This window comes from Glossina fuscipes, unplaced genomic scaffold, assembly GCF_014805625.2.
Source record: "Glossina fuscipes isolate IAEA_lab_2018 unplaced genomic scaffold, Yale_Gfus_2 3, whole genome shotgun sequence".
Lineage (NCBI taxonomy): Eukaryota > Metazoa > Arthropoda > Insecta > Diptera > Glossinidae > Glossina > Glossina fuscipes.
The window spans coordinates 9,116,534-9,143,429 of NW_023998417.1; the positions used below are offsets into that span (position 1 = coordinate 9,116,534).

Consider the following 26,896-nt stretch of genomic DNA (forward strand, 5'->3'; position numbering starts at 1 on the left):
ATATATATATATATATATATATATATATATACACATATATACATACTTCTTATCATTCGTCTAATTGAAGTGCTTAACTCATTTCAAAAGAGTGCTTTTCAAATACATAAATATTCACATTTGAAGTAAAATGGAAATTAAAAAAAAAAAAAAAAACAAAGAAAACAAAAACTTACTTAGCTTTTTGTTATTAAAATAATTAATAATAATGCTCGCTCGCCCAAAAATTGTATGTATGTTGTCACACACTTCCACACACATACATTTGTATTATACAAATTATGAATCTCGTATCGATTCGCGTACATCTTGGTTTTTCTTTTCTTTTTTTTTTTTATTATTTATTTAGTTAACATCTCTAAATGAACTTCGCATGCTGTTCCTGTTGTATATGTATATGTGTATATATATATACATATATATGCATATGTATATATATATATATATATATGTATGTGCGCGTATGTATGTGCATGTGTACTATCGCTTAATTATTGTATACATATGGTTATGTATGCATAAATCTCAATAAATGTATTGTTTTTTTTTTTTCTCTAACATTTAAATGTGTGTTTATATGTGTACGTACACGTCGGCTGTCGCCTGTAAATTATGTACTATTCTCGTCAATTTTATATACATATGTAACTCGTATCATATATCTCTCCCTCTATTTCTCTCTCTCTTGACTTAAACTTAACTTAAATCCTTTTCATTTCACGCATCTCTTTTAGTTTAATTCATTTCAATATTTACAAGTTCACTCATGTACATGGTCCAAGTCACACCAAGTCATCGCATGACACGCCAAGCATTCTAATTCAATACATACATATATAAATAGCATCGAATATATCGCAATCTAAAGGAATACAACTTATTAGTACAATGCTCGATCAATCATCAAAAAAAAAAAAAAAAAAACAGAGCAACTTTTACAATTAAACTGCATTAGCTTTTCTCGAAAAAGCACTGAGCACCCTTCTCACAAGTTATCGTTTAGTATTCAAAAAGGACTAGGAAACATATGGTCATAGCATTTTGAAATTTGAATTTTTATACTTAAGCGTAGAAACTAACGAAATCCTCCGCTCAGCTTTTCTTATATGATTTTGATAAAGAGATAGAAGTCCTACGACAAGTAGACAGTCCCGAGCAAGTACTTGTGCTACATATCGGCAAAATATGCTATAAAAAGCCACAGCAACAATCGTTTCAATAGCAATAGTCAATAGCAAAAGACTGGATTGGCGTAAGATTATGAGGTGTGAGCGGTTAGACCATCGCTTTACTACCATTCTAAAAATTTTCCAGAAATAAAATACATCTGAGGGGTCGAAATTTAGATGCCTTACGAATTGAGTTAAAAAATCGAATTGAATCGATTGAATATAGTTCGATAGTCTCTCTCTCTCTCTCTCTCTCTTACTTAACTCTTAACGAGTTTTCCAGCGGTTGTCAGTGAACCTACCGAAAAGCAAGCATATACAACTGCATTTGAAATGGAAATATATAGAAATCCGCTCCCAAGATGCATCGAGCAATGGGTGACATGAATAACGAATATTTTGCTTAAAAATTTAAATTTGATATTAAATTTTTATTCCCCCAAGCCTTCAGGTGAAGTCGCCCTTCAACCTGTAAAAATTTTATAACCAAAAACTTGTCCATATATAAATATATAGCTATTATCCATAAATTATTACGGAATTCTGCTTTTATAAGGCTTTGGTTATCCAGCTTTGACTGTCTAAGTTACGTGTGTATGATGTACAAAGTGAACTTACGAAAAATCTACGAACATTATTAGAGATTAGGGGACAACTTTGAATCGATTTAATCGGTCCATGAAGCCATCGAATCGGTAAAAATTAGAAGAAAGGAGGTAAGGCTTCGCAAATTTTTGAGAATGAAAATTTCATAGTCCAACACAGGTATATCTATCTATACGCTTGGAACTAAAATTTATTAGATCCAGAAAAATATGTATAAAACCAACGGTTCCTAGGTTACGTTTTGAAGCGATTACTTTTTTTTTACTTCTTAATGAGCAATAAAGAATATAATGCAAAAAAATTAAAAATTCTAAAACATGAGATTGGATTTTAATTTTCTCTATGCATATGCATTATACATCTGGCGTGATAGGGGGTATAAGGGCATCTACAAGCTACGTTGCTTTCTCTTTGTTTCTTCTAAAAAAATTTATGAAAAATAGCACAAAAAAAAGATAAAATAGTGTTCGGGTAATTTATTCGGATTTTCTTCCTAAATATTTCCTCTTTTAGCAGAGGAAAAGAAAAGAGTGGACCATTAAATATTCGCGAAATTCTTTGAAAGTTAATTCCTACAGAATAGCATAAGAGGCAATTAGCCATCGTTATAGTAATTTTTTAAAGGTTTTTCTAATTCATTATCCCCTCCCTTTTTTTTGGTCTAATCCCATTCATGAGGATCACGGTATGTCCCCCAATGAATTATGTCTAAGCTAAAACTCATTTATCCGCTTTGGAAGTAAAGGCTGAAAAAGGTCATATGGACATACGTCAATGAAAAGCAGTACGTACGAGCCCACCTAAGCAGTGTACAAGCATTATAATTTACTTAAAAAAAAAAAAAAAAAAAAAAAAAAAAAAAAACATAATTTAAGGGGAACATTTCAAAAGACGAGGTCTCCATATCACGACTACATGTGCATATGAAACCATACAACATCTTAGCAATTTTTTTTATTATACAAATTAATTTAATTTTAGTTATATGCAAGAAAAAAAAAAAAAAAAGTTTTTTTTTTAAACTTCATAAGTATCATAAGTAGTTTTATATGCGTACTTATCATACATATACTTAACTACATAATTTTAAATGTTAGTTAATTTTTATTAAAAATTTTTAGCTTATTTTTCTCTACACAAAATAAAAGCAAATTTAATTAAAATCGAAAATGATTTGCATTTTGATGTTTAGAAAAACAAAGGAATATAAGACAATCGTTTTCTGCAATTATTAAGACAGATATAGTTAATGTTTAATTAATCGATTTTTCTCAATATATTTTCCTATATATGATAATCTTAGGCCGACAAGTCGCAGTACGGGGTCGGGAGCACAAAATCAAAATGGTGGCGTAACATTGCCAGCGGGAATCGCTGATGATCAATCAAAGGATTTTGACTTTGAGAAAACAGAAATGAAATACGATTCGACCGGCATGTTCCACTGGAGTCCAGCTAAAAGTCTTGAAGATTGCATACTGGTAAGAGAACGACATGAAATCCTATCTAATTGAAGACAATTGAAGACTGGCAAAAAAAAAGAAGTGATTTGAGAGACATTATCTATTTGTTTATTTTTTTGTAGGATCGTAATCAAGCGGCAATGACAGTCTTAAATGGTCATGTGGTGGTGTGTCTATTCGCAGATCCCGACTCACCTCTGATTGGTCTGCGTAATTTAGTCATGCCTCTTCGCGCTTCGAATTTTCATTATCATGAATTGAAGCATGTGGTCATTGTGGGCTCAGTTGATTACATAAGGCGGGAATGGAAGATGTTGCAAAACTTGCCGAAAATATCGGTGCTGAATGGTTCTCCGTTAAGTAGAGCTGATTTAAGAGCCGTAAATGTTAATCTATGCGACATGTGTTGCATTTTATCGGCAAAAGTTCCTAGCAATGATGATCCCACACTGGCCGACAAAGAGGCAATATTGGCATCATTGAATATCAAAGCCATGACATTCGACGATACGATCGGAGTGTTGAGTCAGAGGGGACCCGAATTCGACAATTTAAGCGCAGCCGCCGGCAGCCCAATTGTATTGCAACGCCGTGGCTCTGTCTATGGAGCAAATGTACCCATGATAACAGGTAAACTGCATCGCACCAAGTTGACTTTGTTTACAAACCGACCAAAGCTAACTAATATATATATATATATATATATATATATGTGTGTGTGAACATCCTCACTTGTATTCATATAGAAATTTCGAAAAATTGTCGTTAATACCCTCCATCTTTTGTTTTGTTTTTTTTAACTGACACATTTCGCTACATAATTAAATATTAAATTTTTATTAATCGATTCGCATACTTGGATTTTGAAATGAACAAGAACTTTTTTCATTGAACCGGAACCGGGCTAAGCTCAACAACAAGCTATTTCTAAAATTATATATGCATCAAGAGTGCTTACTCTGCTTCTTCTTTTCTTTCTAGATTCAATTATAATTCAGTTTTTTTTTTTTTTTTTTTTTTTTCTTAATTTAAGTTATTTCCAACAATTGCTATATATATCACACACAGACGATCGATTTCTATCAAGAATGAAGAGCATTTCAATGCCAGTCAGATTTCTCGTCTAATCTTAATTTTCATTAAGCGAACAAAAATAGAAAATCCCTTACCCTCAGATCAGGAAAATGGTATGACTGGAAAATGATTCATCTACAGAGTTGTATTAGACTAAAGTGAAAATGAATAAAACGCAATATATAAGCACATGGGGCGATTGAGTACAGATTTTCCTCTCTTTTTTGTTGATAGCTTTCAGTGACTAATAATATCGAACCCTAAATACTTCCCCTACACATTAATTAATATTCGGTTTGCGCGATGCATTCAGTGTTCGCATCTTAACGGACGAAGCGATTACTTTTTATTATTAGCGTGTGAGTCCAAAATTTTTTGGGGGGATATCTAAAGCGCTTTATTATTGTCTTTTACTAACTAATTGACTTATTAACAATTTGAGTAAGAAACGTAATAAAGCACGTTTTGGTTGTTGTTTAAAGAACTTGTCAACGATAGTAACGTGCAGTTTCTTGATCAGGACGATGATGATGATCCCGATACAGAATTATATTTAACGCAACCGTTTGCCTGCGGCACTGCATTTGCAGTTAGTGTATTAGATTCATTAATGTCAACGGTACAGTATTAAACAATTTTTGCGATAAGAGATGTTCATGCGAATTATTTGTTTTGCCATTTTTTTTTTGTTTTTTGTTTTTGTTTTTCTATTGAACGCAGACATACTTTAATCAAAACGCGTTGACGCTGATAAGATCATTGATAACGGGCGGTGCTACACCGGAATTGGAATTGATTTTAGCAGAAGGTGCCGGTTTGCGTGGTGGCTACAGTACACCCGAAAGTTTAAGTAATAGGGACAGGTAATTAAATAAATTTTCTTAACGATTAGCTAGCTGTGATTGTCATCATGTTTAATTAAGATGCCGAGTGGGTCAGATATCATTGTATGATGGCCCGTTGGCACAATTTGGCGAATGCGGTAAATATGGAGATTTATTTGTGGCGGCTTTGAAATCCTACGGTATGTTATGCATAGGATTATATAGATTTCGAGATACCAGTTCTAGCTGCGATGCGAGTAGCAAACGTTACGTTATAACAAACCCACCCGACGATTTTTCACTACTGCCAACAGATCAGGTACATTTGGAGATAAAGCAATAAATAAAATTTTTTATATAAAAGATTGTATTTAAATTTTTTTTTTTAAGGTATTTGTTCTAATGCAATTTGATCCTGGACTGGAGTATAAGCCACCTGCAGTACGAGCCCCATCAGGCGGTCGCAGTACTAACACACAAGGCTCCGGGGTCGGTGGAGGCGGATCTAATAAAGACGATAACTCTTGATTGTTACTGTGTAGCGCCTTAACTGATGGTCCTTACTCGTACATTTGAACGATGGAGATAGCATTAATGTACAAAATGACACAATTTAGGCAATCAATCATAAGCATAATTTTACAAATAATTCGAAAAATGCTGCATCGTATAAAGCAGCCTCCAAAATAAATTCCATTCATTCCCATTTATTCAAATAATTCGTCAAAATTGTGTCAATTTTGTACATTTTATATTGACTTAAACATGAATGCATGCATATGGTATGAAAAGTAAAAAACACAAAGAAAACAGAAAAAATGAACAAATGAAACTTAAAATGAGAGACGGAAATTTTTATAAAAGTGCAAAAAAAAAAAAAAGAAGCAAAACAATGATACGTATTAGCAGAAATTATTCCCAAAGTTGCCAAAGATCGATTCATGTTTAGTAAATATAAAAAGAAGAAAAGTTAAAAACTATATATATAAAGATCTCGATAGTCGAAAGGAAAGCCATCGTTCAATTGTTTCAAATTATTGCTTCCCACACCATTCCGTTAGCCCTATATTATGTAGTAAAAGTCGATAACATACACTCTCTCTCTCTCTCTCTCTCTCACTCACTCTGTTATACTCTCCCTCTCTCTCTCTCTCTCTCTACACACACACATACACCTTAATTTTTTTATGATTTATTATATGCGTCTTTTATTAGTTCTGCCTGTCTGCACACTTAGACCATTCGATTATTTGATTATTTAATGCCTACCACCACCACACATACACGCACACGCAAACTCATAGAAACAATAGCACTCGGAAATTGTACATTTTTAGCCGGGATATGAATCTAATTCAAATTAGCCGCGTCCGTCTATACGTCCACTCAACTGTACCTCTTACGCGCTGAGTCCGTCCACTCTTTTAATAGCGAAACAGGCAAATGAAACTTGAAAATTTTTTTAAATTTTAAAAAATTTATTGTATGACTACGATAACCGCACTTTAGGTGCTTTACACATCGCAATAATCCCGAGACCGTTAACAGCTTTTCATTGACTTACTTCAGGGGTGGTGGGCATATAAAATTCGCCTTATGGCGTTTTTCTTTTGTTTTTCTTTTTAAATTCACTCTTTCATTTTGTATGTTATGTATATCCAATATAATAAATAGCACAAAATACTTCTTTTTCAAAAAAAAAATATGTCGATTTATTGAAATATTTCCTTTATTTTTTCCAACGCGAATACATTGATTAGGTCAAGTTCATAATTTTCATTTAATCTACGCGAAATTTCTTTCACTTATCAATATAAATTCATTTTATTATTTCATGCCACGTTATAAGTCATTTACGTCATCATCAGTTGCCTCTCTTGTGCAGGCCTTAGCGGATATGCTATAAACAAAAAACATCATGTAGCGTCACAGTCTAATGGCTAATGGGAAACTAATATTGATAATTATCAAAATATTTTGTAGTTTGAAAAAAATGTTCCTTTTATTTAATGGCAAATTAATAATTTTTAGCATAAATTTTAAACCACAACACACAATCGAAAAAAAACTATGTCAGCTGCAAACAATAAGAACGCGATGAAATCTACTCTTGCAACACGAAATATGTTTTCATGGAAAGCTTACTGTAATACCGGACGATAGATTACGCAGCACTTTCGAATGTGCTTTAATTTTAAGAATGAGTAACATGTTTATTATTTAATTTAATACTAACTTTATTTATTTATTTTTTATATCCATCATTAATATTAATTTTATCGTCCCGTTTGCAAATAATCATAATAACATGAATTATATTTGTATCCCTAGTCAAAGCAAAATCCAAAAAGATTAAGGTTTGTCCGAAAATATGATTCACATTTTCAAACTTTACTTAGCAATTTTATTTATAAAATGTTGGCTGTAAGGTTGCAATGTTAAAACATACCGATTTTTTGTTTTCTTATGGTAATCACGGCAATGATGCCCTACTGTAATAATTTTTGAAATACTATTGTGTCCAAAAAGTAAGACGAATTTATTTATTTATTTATTTTTTTTTTAATTTATTTTATTCCAAATCTATTCATTGTTAACAATTTTGCCCGCCGGAAGGAATTCATAGGACATACACGGCACAGCACGAACTGTGAATCGAAGAGAACTGTTAACATAACCTCAACATTTAAGTCAATTTAACGCAGTTATTTCGTTCTTCGGTATTCGTTCGATTGATCCGTTGTTTTGCGGATCGTATGCGTAGATTCTCATCTTCGGTAATAATGCGTTTCAATCGGTCACGAAAACGAAAACCGGAAGAAAAGTTTTTGCGTCCTACAAACGCTTATGATGTGAAATTTGACACAGATATCTGTCACAGTGCTACAAATTTAGAAAACAACAATTTCGGATATTCGATATACTCGCGCAATTTACCTTGAATATTGGTCTTACTTTTTGATCACAGCATTATATGAATTAAGTTAATTATTTGGATTTACAATTGCTGATATAAATATATATCGTTGTCTAACAATTATTTATGTCAAAGTAAGAGCCAAAAGTATTTCAATATTTTCGTTAGATTCCAAGATATTTTTTATATTTTAATAATAAATTATATTTTTTGGACGAATTGGGCATAAGAGAAGAAAAATTATGACTAAGGCTGCTCTGAACTTAATATATTTTCTTTTGTTTTTTATGCGCACAATGATAGTGCAGAGATAGACAGATACTTGTCTCACGAGTTTTATAAAGGGAAAAAGTTATATGTAAAAAGGAATCACAGAAATGACTTAATAATAATTTTAATAATTTTCATTTTGCTAATTATTGAAAAGTAAAGATGCGGACATTTCAAAACATATGTTGACCTCGATTTAAAGTTTTCACACAAGTTAGATGAAAGGAATTGTGGGCAGGGTGTGGGATGTTTGAAAATGGAAAAATACAAAATGTATGAAAAGCATAGTAACTGTAGCGATATTAAATGATGGAGTTGGACTTGGGCAAAGATCCTCTTGGGTAAAAGAAATGTTTTTTTGTATAAACTCTTTTTTATATGCTTTTCTTTAATACTCCTTCACATAAATGCACTGTTCAATTTTTGTTTTCTTCCACATCTTTACGCTTAATTTTTTCTTTTTCAATACTTCGTTTGTATAGTTTTCCGTTTTTTTTTTTTTTTTTTTGTTACAATATATCATAAAAAAATCGACCTCTATACTGAAAAACAAGAAATCAAAGAATAGAAAAGTCAATAATGGTGAGCGGTTAGAGATGTATTAACAAACGGACATAAAAAAAACCTATGTCTAATGGTGTGACACCAAGCAATTAGGAATCATTAGTAAGGTAAGCTACACATTAAGCAAGAACTCAAAAGATTGAATCTATTAAAAAATTTATTATATAAAACAATTAAGTCAAGGTATGACGTGAAAAACAATTAATAAGAAGAATGAAAAAAAAAAAAAAAAATGAAAAAAGAAAAAAGAAAAATGAGAGGTCAATAGACACGAAACGAAAACGAAACGTAAATTAAAAAAAAAAAAAAAAGAAAACTTTATTTGAGTAATGTACACAAAACTATATGTAAATATTGGTGTATGTAAGAGGAAGAAGAAGAAGAAGAACTCAAAGTCAGTCAAAGTGACGAAGAGAACAAAGCATTTAATTAATTATATTTAAATTAATACCATACATCAGAGTAGCAAAATGCGGCAAATTATGGCTACTGCTGCTGCTGCTGCTGCTGCTGCTGCTGATGGTGGTGGTGGTGTTGCCTGACGCGTAGCTTATTTAAGAATCGAAAAAGAACTTTGCTTCAAAAAAAAAAAAAAAGAAGAGAAATCGTTATTGCGCCAATTTGAAAGGAGCCTACAAACGCTGAGAAAATTCATTCTAAAAAGGGTTAGGGCGGGGCAAGTAGGAAATTTAATAGAAAATGCTTAGCGCTACAACAAACACATGCCTATGACCATTGCAAACGAAAGCGCATCAAAATCAAGCTTTTTATCAAAACAAAAAGTAAAAAAGACGAAACATTAAAAAAAAAAAAAAAAAAAAAAAAAAAAAAAAAAATCTAAAAATGAAAGAAAAACAGAAAAATAAATGGACAACAAGTAAACAAAAATTCTAAAATTTTGCATTAATGCGTGTGAAGTTTTTTACATATACATATATATAATTACACATGTAAGAGAACAATGTTCGCTTTAGAGCGAGTCGACAATATCCACCGCCCGGGATAAATGAAATGAAAAGATCGCTTAAACGTTAATTGCTAATTGTATAACTAACTAACCAACTGCCAGTACAACGATCCTGGATACATTTTCATAAACTCTTCAGATAAATCTTAAGGAGCCCTTCTGCTTTAGTTTTGTGTAAAAATATTGATAAAAAATGTGTTCAATTATTATGCTCTCGATTCTTGCTTGCTATTGAAAAGCTATTGAAAAGATGAACTATTTTCCACTTTTCTGCTTCGCACTATGTAAGAAGAACATTAAGCCCCATTAAGCGTCAAGTTTCTGCGGCGATATTCGCGATGCACCTATAAACAGACGCATGTAATTAAACTTGTCCTTGAAACTATTTTATAGCATGCATATTCATGCTTATTTCTAGAAATTTGCGAATTGTCTAATCAACTTTCCTCTCGTGGTGGTGAATAAAATTTGAAAAACCAAAAAAAAACCAAAAAACAAAAAAAAAACAAAAAAACAAATAAATAAAAAATGAAAATAAAAATAAACTGTAATTAATATAATTAATTTAATTTATAATATTTACGTATACATAAAATAAATATAAAAAAATAGCAATAAAGTGGCTTATTTGATTTAGGCTGAATCTTGAACTCCAGAAAAAGATTAAAAAAAAAAAAAAAAACAAATGTTAACGATAAAGCAAAATATAATGAAATGAAATATTACGTAAAATAATATAGTTCGTATTATACTTGAGCATATTTAGAATGCATTGCAATGCAATACACTGATAACGGAAAGATAAAAAGGAAAGGAATTGACTGAAAGCTCTAAATTAAATCGATTAGATCTACTTCGTTCTAACATACTTCACAAATACTTTCAACATTTGCTGCTGATAATGAATGACCACATACGTCCATTTCTGGAAAGGTCTTAAAGGGAATTCTAGCAACTATTCGGGCTAAATTTCTATTACGGGGGAAAGAAAGAACACATAACCTGACGACATATTGTACGTAGTCACCGTATGGAACTTATCATGAATCAACCTATACGCCGCTTTTTGGGAAAGATTCAATAACAATTTGTAATAAATTTCAGATTGATTGCGAGGGAAAGGAAGAACTCATAATCTTAGAGCGAATGTTACATGCTTATCGTGTTGACCCTGACCTTTTTAGGAAGGTTCTCAAAAACAGCTCCAATAACAAATTGGGCTAAATTTGAGACCATTGTCTGCCGAGGGCCCATAAATTCTTCTCACTATTCAACTGTTGGTGTTCCCCCAATGGATGAGTGAACGGAAAGACCCCTTTCTACAGGTAAATACTATGAGTTACTCGCATGAGCAGCCGAGTAAATAAGAACTGCGACTATCAAGTCATTGTCCGCGGGTTCAAAGCTCAAGTGTTTAGTTGGTAAAGACATAACATTTATCGATTAGGTACACACACCCACTTCCCTGTCTCCATATCTCTTTTTCCTTTTTCTCCTCTCTTTCTGGCCGTCACCATGTTACATGAACAGAAGGCATGACCTGAGTGATTGCCTTTAATTTTTTCTTTGCGACTAAACGTTTGCTTCCTCATTATGGAGCATCTTGTCTTGTATTTCAATCAACTGAGTTAATTAATAATCGACTTTTCCACTTTCTTCAATGAATCTCTAATTCTGTGCTTATTTTTTGCAAGTGCGTCTAGTTTATAGAATCTAATCGACTCCCCGTCTCTATGTGTGATATTTTGCTTGAAGTAGTTTTAAATGCTTTTAAATGCTTTTGCAAAAAAATTAAAATCTTGCAGACCTAAGTGTATTTGCTTAATGTATTATGCGCGTGGGAAGTGTAGATAGAGTTAACTGTCGAAATTTACTTTGTAATATAAATGTTTTAATAATTCGCATATGTAATCGCGTCAATATTTTGCATTATTCGAATATTCCTATGTAATTAAAATATATACGTGAAGCGTGATATTTAAATGATAATGGATGTTTCCGAGATTTGGCCTAAACCTAAGAGAGCGCATTTAATGCGCATTCAATTTATAAAAATGAATGAAATGAACACAAATCCCTTACTTTCAGAAACGCAGCATTATGCACATGTAATGAAAACACAAAATACTTAAATGTTCGTAAAGGCTTCTCAATTTTCGAATATTTGTTCAATATGAAACCACTGCCAAAGCTACAGTAATCACGAATTAAAATTTAATATATAAAATATAAAATTAAACAATTTAACAATTAATTTAAACCGAAATCTTGCAACTTTTCAAAGAAAAAAAAAAACAAACAAAAAAACAAACGAATAAATAAATAAAATTTTTTTCTTTTTGAGAATATTTACTCTTAAGTGTAAAAGGCCGACAGATCCTTGCATCGTTGTGTAGTTCTATAAGCATTGTAAAAAGTAAAAGAATAACAGAAAAAAAATAAAAATAAAAAAAAAAAAAAACAATAAAATGAAAAATACACCAACGTAATAACAGTAACAGAACATGAAATCTTTATATCCAAGAGTGAATATCTCTTGATGTTTAACATAACCACAGATAGGTTGATACGTACACACGCATTCATTATAATAATTATAAAATAAATGAAATATTTTATTATCACAATTTAAATAGTATCCGTAGTATGAATAGCGAGAAAACGCCAAAACAACAACAAAAAAAAAAAAAAACGAAAAGAAAAGAAAAGAAAAGAAAAGAAAAATTGCAATTACACCTACAGACATACATATTAATTTTAAACAAAAGAAATTAATTGAAAATTAGCAAAAAAAAAAAATAAAAATAAATGAATAAATAAAAAATTTACGTTTTAATATTATGTACAATAGCGAATTAAGCATTTAACACAACGTGAAAAATCAAGTGAAAAAAAAGAAAAATGAGTTATAATAGCCATAATTTAATAATAATAATAAAATAATCAAATAAAAAGATATGTTCGGCCTCATCGACATTTTTAATAAGTGTTTTTCTTCTAAATACTACTTAGGGAGAGGAAAAAAAAAAATAAAAAGAAAGCTTGTTATATGGAAACGATTCATTGCAGTTTGCATGCACTGATGAAAGCACTACAAGATCGCCCTGGAATTGTGAAGCAAGTGTAAAGACTTTCTTTCTATCTTTCTTTCTGTAAACAATTCATTCACTGTTACTCCACTGCAAAAATCAGGGTAGTAAATATGGCAGATTGTTTAGAGATAGTCTCTCCCCCATCATGCCTGGTAATGCTTTGATTTGCTCAACGGACAGAGATCTATACTGTCTGCGATTATCTAAGAGAATCTTTGTTCCCGAAAGAGGTCTACAGCCGTTTTGCGTCTTCTATGCCACGTCATAAACCTGTATGTGAAATGAACGCCAGCCTAGCCCTATGTTCTGATACCTTTTGGATTCAAATATTTTCTTAAATTTTTGCTATTGTTTAAAACTGAAGTTACAACGTTTCGCGATAAGGTATCGCATAGGCTAAAAATCATTTCAAGAGCCAGGCACGGTTACAAGCAAATGAATTGGGTTAAGAGGTAGTGGGATCAGTAAGATGCTTTTCTGCACCATGTTTAAAATGTTAGAAGATGTCTTCGCGGCTCTTAAGCTCTAATTCCATTGATGCCAATCCTATCTATCCATTGTTGTTTTCTACATATGAGTGTGTCAATGCGTAGAAGACATTCTTCCAAGATTATCGTTTAAGTCGAATTTCTTTTCGTAGAGTTACTCTTCAATTTACAAAATAATCGGGAGGTAACTGGGGAGAACGGCTTTTCAAGCCTTACAAAACAAAACTTAGCTAAAATACCGAAGACATTTTGTGTTGTGGCACAAGCTAAACATTCGTTCTTATAGTTGGTGGTACAAGAGTATATGTTAAGTCTAGACGGTTGCATGCAACTTCCAGAAGCGACCACACTTTCTTAATCGATTTAAGCTTGTCTGTCCGTCTGTTCATCTGCCCATCTCTCCATCTGTCCGTCTGTCCATCTGTCCGTCTGTTCATCTGCCCATTTGCTCAGACTAAAGGCAAATTTTGAGATATTTTGATGAAATTTTGTACACCAGCGAGCTTTTGTCTCAAGGACAAATGCTACTGAAATTGATTCGAATCGAACTACTTTTTTGAACGCTTTCCATATAAATCCTAATTTTGAAAAGTCCTTATATGAACAACTCTAGGATGTGATATAAAATATTTAATAGCGATACGTGGCCTACTATAATGTTTTTACTTGTTAAATATATCGATTAAATTTCATTTCCCTAATTGGAAATGTATGCGAATTGCAAGTCGATTTTCCGGTATTTTTAATGCATATATGTAACAAAAATCGATAATGAAATTCTATTAGAAATTTGAAGCCTCCTTCCTTGTCAAAAGATTAGTTAGTATGCATGCATGGCAGTTATATATAAAAAAAAAAAAAAAACAAAAAAAAAAAAAAAAAAGAAATAAATTGCGTGTGTTTATTTGAGTTAAAAATTAAAAAAAAAAAAAAAAAAAAAAAAAAATTGGAAAAAAAAATGAAAAGGTGTCCATTAATATATCGACTCATATTTTCTAAATTTATTTAATACTTTCTTATGCATAATTTCGTGAATAAATTTTTAGCCATTTTACTGACATACATAGCAATTTGCCTTTACACACACGTATAAGCACGTACGATTACATGAAACTTCAAAATAGGCTCGTAACGCATAATTAGCTGGTAAGAAAGCGATTTCCAACGAACCATTTAAGTATGGGAAGTTAATAACGATATATTATAAATACATATATATATATATATACACATATATACATATAGATATATATGTGCGTGCAATTACTCATTTTTCTGCTGAACTGGTTTCGCTTTTCAAACACTTACGAGCCTGCTTATAAAGCTTTGCAGAGGAGTGAAAAGAAAGTAACATATATATGTATATATATATATATATATATATATGTATGAATATGTAACAGAAATACGTTTACGTGCTGGCCTTTCACACATCGCCGAGTATCGAACAACACCGCCTGAATTGCGGCTTAAAGTTCTGCTCATTGCTTTTATTTATTTCACTTAAATTAGATGCCATTAGATGCCCGCCCGCCTTTGGATAATTAATGCTATTCGCGATTATTTACTTAAGTTCTTCTTTACTTTATTATTCCTATAACAATTAATTAAATGTTGTTAAAGCATAGACATGCACACAAACCATATTTATATAGTTAGTGTTTTAAATAAAAGAAAGAAATTATTTATGCAATTAAACCTTAAGTTAAGGTGATCCGTAGTAGGATCACCTTAAGACGATTAATCGTATACCTTACAGTGCAAAATGATTTCTAAAGCGGAAGGCACTCTCTCTCTCTTATGTAATAACCGCAACAACTTTATTCAACCTATTGCAACACTACGTTAACTTCATTCTCAGGTTCAGTACTTCGACTAAGCAATTAAATGTAAAATTTCGAGTGAATTGTAATAATGTTTAAGTCAAAAATTTCCGCCTCTAAATCGCTTTCACAGGTTCACTGGAACTATTGAACTCATGGCATCGATTTGCAACATTTCCATCTTACTTGGACTTGGATTTGAAAGGACGCGAGTTGGTTAATATGAAAAAAAATTCATTGTTTTGTCAGTGCGAGTCTACATTGAACTGCAGATGTCAGCCTCAAGCTGGGAAATATTATGACCGAAAAATACAGTTAGGCCTGGCGCCAATTTGTGAATATAACGAACGGCCCAATGAAATGAATACATCTCATCTTTTTTTAGATGGGCATGTAAAGTAAATATGTAAATATTGAGTTTTTCACGTAGCGTAACTAATGGAAGTAGAATTTTGTACTCTTTTTTAAAGCGACGAAATTATTACAATTTTTGAGGAACGCATGCGGCGCATGCGCGCATAGGAAAGGCGAGTAATTTTTTTTTCTGTTTACTGCTTTCGGTCTTTACATTGCTGAAAAGCACGTTTGCCTGTCTCGATAAGTAGCGGACCGTGTCACTCAAAACTCACTCTATGACTGGTCACCGCTTTCATTGGAATCACTTGTCTGCATGTGTCTATTTACGAAAACAACTTATTAAAGAAGAGAGAGTGGCGTTGTTTTGGTTTTTTTAAGCCGCCAATGTTAATGTCTAGCGATTGCAGCCGGTTTTCAACGCAACAACTTTAATATATTAAATGAATGCTTCGAGGTTTGCACACATTTACTTCTTGATATTTATTTCAGTCAAATTTAAGATTTCTAATCAAAGTGTTTAACGTGCCGGAATTACTTTCAAACGAATTGACGCAATCGCGAACAAATAATTACGAATTTCTGTTTCAAAATTAACAAAAAAAAAAAAAAATAACAAAAAAAGAAGTTGCAGTGAAATTGTCTGTCATGAAGTTAATCGATGTTTTTATTTATTTGATAGCAATTCTAATCTTTCTTTATCTATTGTTGGACTAAATTTTTCAATTCATTTCCTTTCAATACGCGAATAATTTGCACTCCAATCCCTACAATATATACAATCATTTAAAATCGTTAGAAGATAAAGTGAATCGTGTTGCTTAATATATATTCTCTTTCAATTCTCTCATCATCTGTAAATATTTTATAGTTCACTATGAAGGTAAGCGGGAAAGCCTTATACTTAATTTATTACAAAATTTTTGCATTTGTTGTTATTAATTATTGGCTTTTTGCCGATTTTCTCTAACGACTTCACTCTATTATAGTTCAGGTGAAATGCAAATGAACTCATGTAACTGCACGTAGAAATATTTGGACAAATATAATATAAGAAAGTCGTAGGTAGATTCAATCAACTCATTAGATAATGAAAGCAACCACAACATAAAAAAAAATATTTATAAAAAAGATTGTGGAATAAATTCTTAGCAAAAAAAAAAATCAAAATCGAATAGAAAAAGACGTTGAGGAATTATATAAGAATGTACTTACAGTTAGCTGCTGCAGCATGATGCAAAAGTTCGCGTTAACCTAAAATGAAAATGATTTTTGTGTTAGTTAAAATGTTGAAATTATTTTAAAATATATTTTAAATTTTTTTTTTTTTTTTTTTTTTTTTTTTAATATTTAAAAGTAACTTGAGATAAGCTTAGTCCAAGATGATATCTATAAGTTTGGGAATAATATGTTTATTAAATTTTTTCGCGATTGACAGTTTACGTATGTAGTTGTTGTTGTTGGAAGGAATGGAACAGCGTGTTCAATAAAGATCAGTTAACAGTCAATTCAGCACTTAAGTGCTTTCACGACATTATCATGGAATCAATCCGTCTGAGTGGCCGAAGTCAAAAAATCTCCACTAGCAACTCAATGGTCGTGGATTTGAATCTCAAGTGCGGTAAAGCCGATAGCCTTAAATGCTAGCGCTTCAAGATTTTAATCTCAGAATTTATTTCCCTGACTAAATTAATAATAATTACAATAATAATAAATAAAAATTTACTGAGACCTTTCTAATCCTGCACTATTTTGTCCGCTTCGATTATGTCCATCGGTAGGTTTTTTTATGTTTTTTATAATATTTATAAGCATGAGTGTGAAACGATGAAGATAACATTACATGACATAAATAATGATGTGACGTGTTTGCGACAAAGTATCATCTTTAGTTCTTACATCTTATATAGATAAAGTCGTCAAAGCACAAAACAACATAGATTGAGTTATATACGCGTACTACAGGAAGCAGTTAGTTTTCCCATCTAACTCGAAAAAATATGCTGACCAAAGTCATCGACTGGAGAAAAAAGGTCTGGGAGTATTGGGTACGACGCTTGAAGACTGATCAAATTGATAATGGACGACAGAGAATGCGTGGTGGATACGATTATCGAACATGAGAAAATATTCCAAAAATATTTTAGCATGAAAACCAAGCAGAAAAATTTCAGAAATACAATACCGGGACGAAGCTATTGTGCTCATAAAATATTACTTCCTGTGTTTATAACATTTTCGAACGTTGACATTGCAGCCTGTCTAGGATTCTCCCATGAATAGCCTCAAAAGACGAGTTGTTCTTTCGAACCGCGATTTTTACGCCCGAAGAAAAGTTCGAAAAAAGCATTTTTCACCAATTTTTCACATTAGATCCGCATTCTTACAAGCGTTTAGTAGAAAAACATTTTACAAGAAAACCCCAAATCCCCGGTAGTTATTTGAGATAAGACTGATTTGATTCCTCGAAGTCAATCAAGTTGTATTCTTTGTGAAAGTTTGAAACTCACTTTACTTGAAAGTTAAAATTTAACGAATATACTTAACCTACTAATTATCCAAATCTTATATAAATATATAAATATATATATTGTTCATCTTAATGGATCTTAAATGGATGCAAATAATTAAATCAATCTTTAGTCAAGAGCATGATTTATGTTTATGCATGTATTCATCGTTTAATGATAACTAATGCTCGCTACAATTAAACGAAAGTAAATCTTTATCTTATCGTTAGTGTTAGTATTAGTTTTAGTTTAGTTTGACCAACAAACAAATATGTGTTACAAGTCACGTGTTGAGCATAAATTTATTATCTGTATATAGTATACATGTATGTGTTTAAAAATGTACGCAATTAAAACCCCTATTGTATATATTTGTGGTTAATATTAAACTCGTCTATGCTCATTATGTAGTAGTTAGTGTTTCTTATAAAGAAAACTGCATTAATTGCTAGGTTTCAACGCATAATTATAGAAAGTTGCCATATTAGGACGGGAAATTTATATATATATTACTTACACACATACACACACACACACACACACACATTACTATAATTGTTTTCATAGCATATAATAAATTCCATATTTAAGTTTACGTAAAGCATTCGATACGAGAATTGTATTTTTACTGATTAAAGAGGATAATCGCAAAAAAACTTTTTCATTTTTAATTGTCGTAACTTTATACGCCATGGTGAAAGTAGTCTATCTCTCTTTCTCTCTATCTCTCTCTTACTCGAATAATTAATTACCAGAAGATAAGTACTCTCGTCCAAGTTAGATAATCTTTTCATAAAATAAATGTAACAAAAGACTTGAGTGACACACTACTATAATAAATCTAACATTTTCAATATAATCGGTTGAATGAATGCCTTCGTATGTGTATCGATGCCCTGCCAATAACTAAAAATGTTACTTGCAGGTGGACTTGGAAATTTTTCGAAAATTTAACCCCCTATCATTCAGACTTGAATAACGAGCTTTCGAAAATTTCCTTTCTATGGAACAGGTCCGTATAGAAAGTCCGTTCGAAAGTAAGTAGGACTTTATTAATATATCACATTTTAGCGGCGTAATCTATTAATGACTATTGCACGTGCTTCACTGACGTTCAGACAGATGTATCTAACAATGGAACTTGGAGGAGCTGAGTTATTCCGTTATAGATAGCAATAAATTTCTTGCACAATTGCACAGTTTTGAAGCGAGAAAAACTTTTGCCGGAACACCATAATTTATGAAACGATTTCTATCCCAGATTAACAGACTTTAGAAGGCTTTGCACGGAAAGTCGTAAAGACATAGTCGATGATCTGACATGTGGGGCAATATTTGATTACGCGATCGATAAATGGAAATGGAATTAGATCTTTTCCTTTTTTCTTTTTTTTGTAATACGACCAATTACACGGAGCATGTCGCCTATTCGTATAACACTATGACTATCAAAAATAAATTCCTATTCGCAAGAGACATTTGCCGATGAAACGAAAATGTTGAACCGACATGAAGACCATCCAGAAGACTTGTGCCTCTACAAAAAAAAAATCCCTGTCGCTTATAATGGAATAATTCGATTTCTGTACGTCCAGATCACCACTTTCGTTTGAAAGAAAGCTAAATAAAAGATATATTTTTACCAGAATCAGACATTTTTTGCTTCTCCCATTCATTTTGTGCTTTGTATGTATGAAGTCTCTATTAACAACATTAAGAAGAAAGATTTTGTATTCTTCCTAACAAATATTCCATTTAATATTTATTATAAAAAAAAAATATATGTATATATATATGCAAACATGTAACGTAAATATTGTTTTTTCTTTCAGCTTTACTTGCTTTGCGTTATAATTTCTTGTTTCATATGTTTGTCGGTTGAAGAGCCCAGTTCGGGGAAGTACGCATCTCACTTATACAAGACGCCTTATAAGATGCCAAAGGCTCTTATGTATCCCCAAAAAAAACTAAAGGCACTAGTCGTGCAAATACGTAGCGATCATCCAGTACCGATTGTTTTAAAGGGCCGACCACATCCAGGGCATGCGCGTAGCCATAGCCATGTTCATCATCACATAAATGCTGCTAATATGCATATTAGAGGTTATAGGCCATTGAAATTAACCGGACCTTTATATACGAAAAGTTCGGCCATGTTTTATAAGCCGATGAAGTTGAAATTAACCAATTCGAAGCTGAAATCCAAATTGAAACCCGTACATAAGCCGGCGACCAGTTACGATGTACCTTTTAAATATGAAATACCAAATAAGGAAATCTATAGCAGTAACGAGATCCAAAGTTTACCGGTAAATTGAGAAAAAAATTACACAAAAAATTGTACCACAATTGCATCGTGTTGTGTATAGAAAATATCGGGAAATTTTATATGTGCCTTGTACATTTTTTTGTACATAGCTCAATGCCACTGCAAAGCCATTTTGAAAATTTAAATATTTTTTTCTTCAATAATGCAATAAAAGCAAAACATTTTTTTTTTTGTAATTTCAGTTGGAGTCCCATCCGACTTTTATATCTGATCATTTCGTACCAATACACACAATACCTGCCCCTAATTTAGCCATACAAGACAATCATATTGCTCAAGCAGAGGAAATCACTTCAACACAACCTCTATTAGAAGCTCAAGTCAATCTTCAGAACGAAAATACCTATCAAGTCGTAGAAGATAATACAAACGATAAAACAATTGTGAATTCGTTGACAGGATCACAGAAATTGTATGCGCCTGATCCGGATCCGTCATTGCCAGTGGCTCATATTGAACCGGCCACTGAACCTTTTAACCGACCTAGCATAAATAAACCCTTGCCGGTCGATGTACAAAGCAATCATTTGCCGGTAGCGCAACCTTTAGTGCAAATTTTGGCAATTGATTCAGCGAAACAATTCATTCCCAATGTCTATCCTCTGCAATATACGCAAGACAATCAATTGCAAGTTTCGTTACCGGGAACAGCAGCTCCCGTCCAGGCCGTTCCTATACCCATCTACAATCCTACCTATCTTGTAGCGCAATCTAATCATTTATATAACCAACACCGGCAACAACTGTTTAAACCATCGTCGGCTATAAATGCTGTACCCGATCTGGGCTATGCAAACGCTGACATGACGCAGGAGATAGCTAGTGATGGGCAAATTTTGCAAGCTGCAAAAGATGAGAATAACAATTTAAATGCAGTATGGAATACTGCTCCTCAGTACGCCGCATTGATCGCGGCTCCCGCCTTGGATAATGAACAGGACGTGGAAAAGGCATCGTTCCGACTACATAATGCCGCTCAACCTACAACGAAATCAAATTTCATAATTTCGAATTATTACGACAATTCTCAACAGGATTCTTCCCAACTACTTCAAGCGTACGCGGAAGAAGAACAGGCTGCTGCTCAGAGACATCAACAAAAACTTTACAATGAGTTGCAGCAGCAGCAGCAGCAGCAACAACAGCAGCATCATCTAATACAACACCAGGCAAATAAGCAAAAACCAATAGATGCGACTACTGCTTTTCAAGAGCATGAACGTTTAGTTAAACAACAATTGGGAGAGAGCACACCGCTTCGCATTTTTGTGCCCGACGATGAAGAAGTATAGCAAGCCATTTACTTACTTACTTACTTGCTATGATTTCTTGAAAGCAAAGATTATTCATTCTTCCTTTTTTATAGGCACGCCTACAAAAACGCTCTAATAACCTAGTCAAAGGAACTGTCGAGGATGTTAATAACATGCAACTTGCTAATAGTGAGCATCAACAGGAAGATGATTTATATGAAGTCTCTTCGTCAATGGATGTCTCAAACGGTGAAAACGCTACGGTCAAAGCATTACTCGATAAATCCATTTGAAATCATACTACATCTATGCAAATGCTTATTTATTTAGCTATCTTTTTTTTTATATAATATTGTCCAAAATGAAAACTGTACCAAATTTTGCCATGTACTTTAACGACTCGTTTGATTAAAATACGAAAACAAAGAACGTTAAGAATAAAATAAGAAAGCTGCATCTTATCTATCAAAGTCTGAAAGTTATCTACCAAGTCAGAATTTAACACACTATCGGTCAGAGTACATCACGTAGCACGTAATCCTTATGTTTTGTGTTAGAAGTAAGAATTGATTTACATTCTGACCTTATGTCGCTAATTGAATTAGAATCGTGGATTCAGAATCGTTTTTTGAATCGATTTACGCTTGTCTGTCCAAGCGTGTTTTGTGTTCAACATATGTGATCCTAATTTTGGATCCAAGTAAAACCGGGGTCTGATCGGGTCTGTTTTGCGACTACTCGGCCGACTACTTCCGCTGCGCCTTCTCATTCTCAATATTAATATGATGAAAACTAATCGATGACAGTTAAATAGCATAAAAGTTAATCACGTCACGTAGGAGAATTTTTTGAACCACATCCCATATAAAGTTAATCAGCAAAAATAAGTTTTTATATAGTAAAAAGGTCGAACTTTTAATATGCCATGATACAAGTTGGTTCACAACATAAAAATCAACCGCAATACATTTAGATCACATAGGTCTGTTTTTCAAAACCCTTTGTTTTTGAAGAGAGACGGGAAAAGTAAGGGCTTTATATGGTAATAGGCGAAGAATAATAACATTTTAAGCAAGAAAATTAGAGCCGATAGCCTGTGTTGCTAGTGCTCAATGTCTTTTTTTCAGTCTAAGAATTCAATTCATTAGTCTAAAATTAAAATAATCATAATAATAACTTTTGCTAAATTTGGACCACGCTAGGTCGCTGCTCGTCGTATATAAAAACACCGTACAATTCTTGGCATTTTATCATGAAAATAAATGAAGAAACGGCGGGATTGGGACTGAGTTGTTGCCATCTGCCCAAACATTTGATTCCACTTTCTTCAGTGAGTAACTCATGTGATTGAAGTGTACAGTTAAGCTAAAGCGTCCCAAATGGAGCTTAGGCTTCCATCGGCATTACACAGCAAAAATAAACACAGCTTGAATGAGAAATTTTGATATACCCATCTTACAGCGCCAGATCTTGCCACTTTCAGTGACCGTTTCACTCCCAATCACCTCGGAAGTCACAAGGATTGTACAGTGATTTTTACTAAGCAAATGGCAGAAGATTATTGGCGTATGTTTGACTTAATAAGGCCCATTTAAAATAAAAAAAAGGACACATATCTGAACTTTAATGAAAAAAAAAAGCCACGAATGTCTTTGTTGATTTTGAAATCTACAATCATATAAGGGCGAAAGTCGTCAGTTGTTAACAGTTTCATTTACTCATTCATTCATTTACTGATTCATTCATTTACATTATATAAAAGTGAAATTCAACTTTTCTTGTTCTTGCTTGATTCGTTTCCGCCATGTGTTTGCTTTCAATCACATTATTCTTTTAAGTAATTTGAAACGTCTATAATTAGATCTTTAGAAATCTTTTTCAGCAGCTGACTTTCATGTTCTAGTTTTAATCTGGCTTTTCATTCACTATAAGATTTTTTTTGATTTCAAATTCTTTTTTTTTGCTCTCAAGTCATTTTTGAGCATTTCTAAAAACTTCTCTGCCTAATGAAGTAACTAGATGTGAGTAAAGATTTCATTTAAAGAGATATAAACATTTGAACTCGAAACCCTGTAAAAGAATCTGCAATGCCTCAAAAATGTGAAACGCCTAATTGTGGAAAGGGAGCTACACTACAATGCCCCACGTGTTTAAAGCTTGGAATACCGGGATCTTATTTCTGTTCGCAAGAATGCTTTAAAGGGTATTGGAAGGAGCATAAAATGATACACGCATTGGCAGGTTTGTAATTCATACTCCATTGATAATTGGAATTTTTTTTGACAAATATTAACCGTAGAAGGTGCTGCAAAACCCAAATTGAATGAAGGAGAGTACAATCCATGGCCCAGCTACCGTTTTACCGGTCAATTAAGGCCATTTCCTAAAACTGGGAAAAGAAATGTACCAGAAGGCATAGAACGACCCGATTATGCTGACCATCCAGATGGACGGGCACTCTCGGAAGAGGCCATGAGGAGTAATACTTCTATCAAGGTTTTGAACGATGATGAAATAGAGGCGATGAGAGTCGCAGGTAAATTGGGAAGAGAGTGTTTGGATGAAGGAGCAAAAGCAATAGAAGTGGGCGTCACTACGGATGAATTAGATCGCATTGTGCATGAAGCAGCTATTGAAAGGGATTGTTATCCTTCGCCGTTGAATTATTACAATTTTCCCAAATCGTGTTGTACATCCGTTAATGAGGTAATTTGTCACGGCATACCTGATTTGAGGCCACTAAAAGACGGAGACATCTGTAATATAGATGTGACAGTTTATCATCATGGTTTTCATGGGGATCTAAACGAAACATTTTTTGTTGGCAATGTCTCCGACAGGCACAAACGTCTAGTTCAAGTAACATATGAATCTTTATGCAAAGCCATCGAATTGGTAAGACCTGGCGTAAAGTATCGCGAAATAGGTAATGTTATACAGAAGCATATAGCACCTCATGGTTTCAGTGTTGTAAAAAGTTATTGCGGACATGGTATTCATAAATTATTTCATACTGCTCCCAATGTGCCTCATTATGCTAGTAAGTGAATTTTCCCATTATTTTCTCTCTTTAAACGCTACGATAATATTTATTTATAGAAAATTCAGCTGTAGGCGTCATGAAAGCTGGTCACTGCTTTACTATTGAACCGATGATATCGGAGGGAGTTTCTAAAAGCGAGCAATGGCCAGATGATTGGACAGCTGTGACGGCCGACGGCCTATATTCGGCCCAGTTCGAGCAGACTCTTTTAGTTACGGAAAACGGTTGCGACATACTCACCAAACGCCGGGAAAACAATGGTCAACCGTGGTTTATGGACAAATTGTAAAACTATATTTTTTTAATGAATTTATTGAATTTAATAAATTTGATCAATGTTTCTAATTTCGTAACGCACACCCGTAAAATGGGAATATTTCCAAATCCATGGCACTTCACTTTTCTAAAGGTGCATAATTAAGTAATTTCTCAATAAGATCAACATGTCCCAACAGCATTCTTCGACAGCAGTATCTCTTCAAACCTAAAGCATCCAAGGCATCGCTTTAAAAGAAATGGAAATTTGTGAAAAATAACTCAAAGCAACGTAACATTATAAATTCTTACCCTTCGGTATATTCGGCTTGCAATAGGCCCAAATATGATTCCCATTTATTACCAATTACTTTCCCACATGTAAAACAACGTATAGGAATAATCATGTTTCTAATTTTATCTCTTTATGCGCACTTTGACGAAAACACTAATTGACAAATTTCATCAACAAACATTTAATAACTAGACCATTAACAGAATGCAAGGCGCAGAAATAGTTTTCTATGATAATTAACAAAGTAGTAACATCATATGTTGAAAATGAGAACAGAGATGCTAAACTATGCAATGCAGTCCAATAGAAGTAACCTTTCGTTCCACAAAGAACAACGTAGGAGCAAAGTTGAAAGAAGAAAAATAATAAAGCTATTAACTTCATGTGAATGGAAATTTTACATGGCACTTCAAATATGTTTATAGCGGCAACCCTCCGTTACGTACCAAAAAGGAAGAGTAATGGATTGACCTTGCAATAATTTGAATGTATTAATTTTATCCTTGATTATAATTATAATTGTGCCAAAATTTATTGTAATGTGATATACAACAGCATATGATGCACAATAAAAGCAACCCTGCATGCAAGTAACTTTACGAAAATTCTAAATTTTCGCTTTTACGAGATTATCTGATAAAGTATTTCAAATGTCTTCTACAACTTTTAAATATATATATATATATGTATATATAGGTAACACTTTTGAAAATGTAGTATCTGCGAAAAACTTGCAGTAATAAAAGAAATTGTCACACAGTATAGTTACGTTTATTTAACAGTTAGTCATTAATCATTCAATTTCATATCACGTTATGAACGTTATTTTGATTTTTCTGTCCAGTACAGTACATACCAGCAAATGCAAGTTATAAGTGTCCTCTGCATCTTTAAGTAAAGGGAAACACAAATTTTACAAAATCCAAAGCAAGGAAAATATAATTTTCTTAATAACGCTTAGGCAGCCTTAAAGCCATTAAGGTCTGTTATAATAGATTACAATATCTGCTATAAGTGTAATAATAAAAGATAATGATACAAAAACTCCTTAAATAATCGAAAAGAAAATAAATGAAAATTGAAGGTAGGATAGTAGAAAAACAAATAAAACATAACCAATCCACGCCTTCGTCCCAAAGCTAAATCATTAGCTAATCTCACTAATAGCGGCGAAAATTAAAAACTTACGTTTGTAGATGAGATAAGAGCATTTAGACTATTGCAACTTCCTAGGCAGGGAATTACAAGTTGTCTTACTACTTTTACCTGAAAAGACTTGTCCAAACAGTAAGTAACTCAACAAACGATCATTGCGAACTGACCTACTAGAAGAAAAGAGATTACAAAGTTCCCTCCTTCCCTGCTGGAGAATAATATTCTAAAGATTAAGAGTAACAAGAACCAAAAATACTTGAAGGGTTATAGAAATTCTGAATGAACTAAAATGTTAACACGACTTACAATTAAAATAAAGTTAATGGAATTTAATTATTAGATAAATAAATTAAAAGCTGTAAGGAGAAAAAGCAAAGAAGCGAATCAGGACAGTTAAATATAAAAAAAAGGAAATGATTTTGTCAAAAAGCAAAAACAAAAGATA

At 32.7% G+C, this 26,896-nt stretch overlaps 4 protein-coding genes across 38 annotated transcripts in view; 3 read left to right on the forward strand and 1 right to left on the reverse strand.

Moving 5' to 3' along the window:
* LOC119635181 (calcium-activated potassium channel slowpoke) overlaps positions 1–5,847 on the forward strand; it is an 85,845-nt gene extending 79,998 nt beyond the window's left edge. For 27 of the 33 annotated variants that reach the window (XM_038029828.1, XM_038029840.1, XM_038029839.1 and 24 more), the window contains 6 exons: positions 3,079–3,256; positions 3,361–3,868; positions 4,795–4,931; positions 5,033–5,175; positions 5,236–5,455; positions 5,527–5,664. In XM_038029828.1, the coding sequence (XP_037885756.1) occupies positions 3,079–3,256; positions 3,361–3,868; positions 4,795–4,931; positions 5,033–5,175; positions 5,236–5,455; positions 5,527–5,664 (1,324 nt within the window). Of the gene's footprint in view, positions 1–3,078; positions 3,257–3,360; positions 3,869–4,794; positions 4,932–5,032; positions 5,176–5,235; positions 5,456–5,526 lie in introns of all 33 variants that reach the window. The other 6 variants (XM_038029829.1, XM_038029845.1, XM_038029852.1 and 3 more) reach the window with 1 other exon arrangement.
* A 10,239-nt stretch (positions 5,848–16,086) lies between these two features.
* On the forward strand, positions 16,087–22,023 carry LOC119635185. Of its 2 annotated transcripts, none has more exons than XM_038029864.1 (4): positions 16,087–16,494; positions 19,954–20,430; positions 20,633–21,736; positions 21,817–22,023. In XM_038029864.1, the coding sequence occupies exons 1-4, from the start codon at positions 16,489–16,491 to the stop codon at positions 21,994–21,996; spliced, it is 1,767 nt and encodes a 588-aa protein (XP_037885792.1). In that variant the 5' UTR covers positions 16,087–16,488; the 3' UTR covers positions 21,997–22,023. The 2 variants fall into 2 exon arrangements, with proteins under 2 accessions (XP_037885792.1, XP_037885791.1); XM_038029863.1 differs by lacking the exon at positions 16,087–16,494 and adding an exon at positions 19,049–19,133.
* Positions 22,024–23,566: 1,543 nt separating this feature from the next.
* On the forward strand, positions 23,567–25,114 carry LOC119634761 (methionine aminopeptidase 1). Of its 2 annotated transcripts, XM_038029112.1 has the most exons (4): positions 23,567–23,724; positions 23,783–23,944; positions 24,003–24,743; positions 24,803–25,114. In XM_038029112.1, the coding sequence occupies exons 2-4, from the start codon at positions 23,791–23,793 to the stop codon at positions 25,033–25,035; spliced, it is 1,128 nt and encodes a 375-aa protein (XP_037885040.1). In that variant the 5' UTR covers positions 23,567–23,724; positions 23,783–23,790; the 3' UTR covers positions 25,036–25,114. The 2 variants fall into 2 exon arrangements, with proteins under 2 accessions (XP_037885040.1, XP_037885039.1); XM_038029111.1 differs by having other exon boundaries at positions 23,567–23,944.
* On the reverse strand, positions 25,048–25,525 carry LOC119634762 (DNA-directed RNA polymerases I, II, and III subunit RPABC5). The gene is made up of 2 exons (XM_038029113.1): positions 25,314–25,525; positions 25,048–25,250 (listed from the first exon to the last, which is right to left on the reverse strand). The coding sequence occupies exons 1-2, from the start codon at positions 25,406–25,408 to the stop codon at positions 25,142–25,144; spliced, it is 204 nt and encodes a 67-aa protein (XP_037885041.1). The 5' UTR covers positions 25,409–25,525; the 3' UTR covers positions 25,048–25,141.
* Positions 25,526–26,896: the final 1,371 nt, after the last annotated feature.

Coding starts and splice junctions, on each gene's coding strand:
- LOC119634761 (XM_038029111.1), top strand. CDS start 23,791: ATGCCTCAAAAATGTGAAACGCCTAATTGTGGAAAGGGAGCTACACTA. Junction 23,945..24,002: donor AATGATACACGCATTGGCAG/GTTTGTAATTCA, acceptor TATTAACCGTAG/AAGGTGCTGCAAAACCCAAA. Junction 24,744..24,802: donor CAATGTGCCTCATTATGCTA/GTAAGTGAATTT, acceptor ATTTATTTATAG/AAAATTCAGCTGTAGGCGTC.
- LOC119634762 (XM_038029113.1), bottom strand. CDS start 25,408: ATGATTATTCCTATACGTTGTTTTACATGTGGGAAAGTAATTGGTAAT. Junction 25,251..25,313: donor CAAGCCGAATATACCGAAGG/GTAAGAATTTAT, acceptor TTTCTTTTAAAG/CGATGCCTTGGATGCTTTAG.
- LOC119635185 (XM_038029863.1), top strand. Junction 20,431..20,632: donor ACGAGATCCAAAGTTTACCG/GTAAATTGAGAA, acceptor TTGTAATTTCAG/TTGGAGTCCCATCCGACTTT. Junction 21,737..21,816: donor TTGTGCCCGACGATGAAGAA/GTATAGCAAGCC, acceptor CCTTTTTTATAG/GCACGCCTACAAAAACGCTC.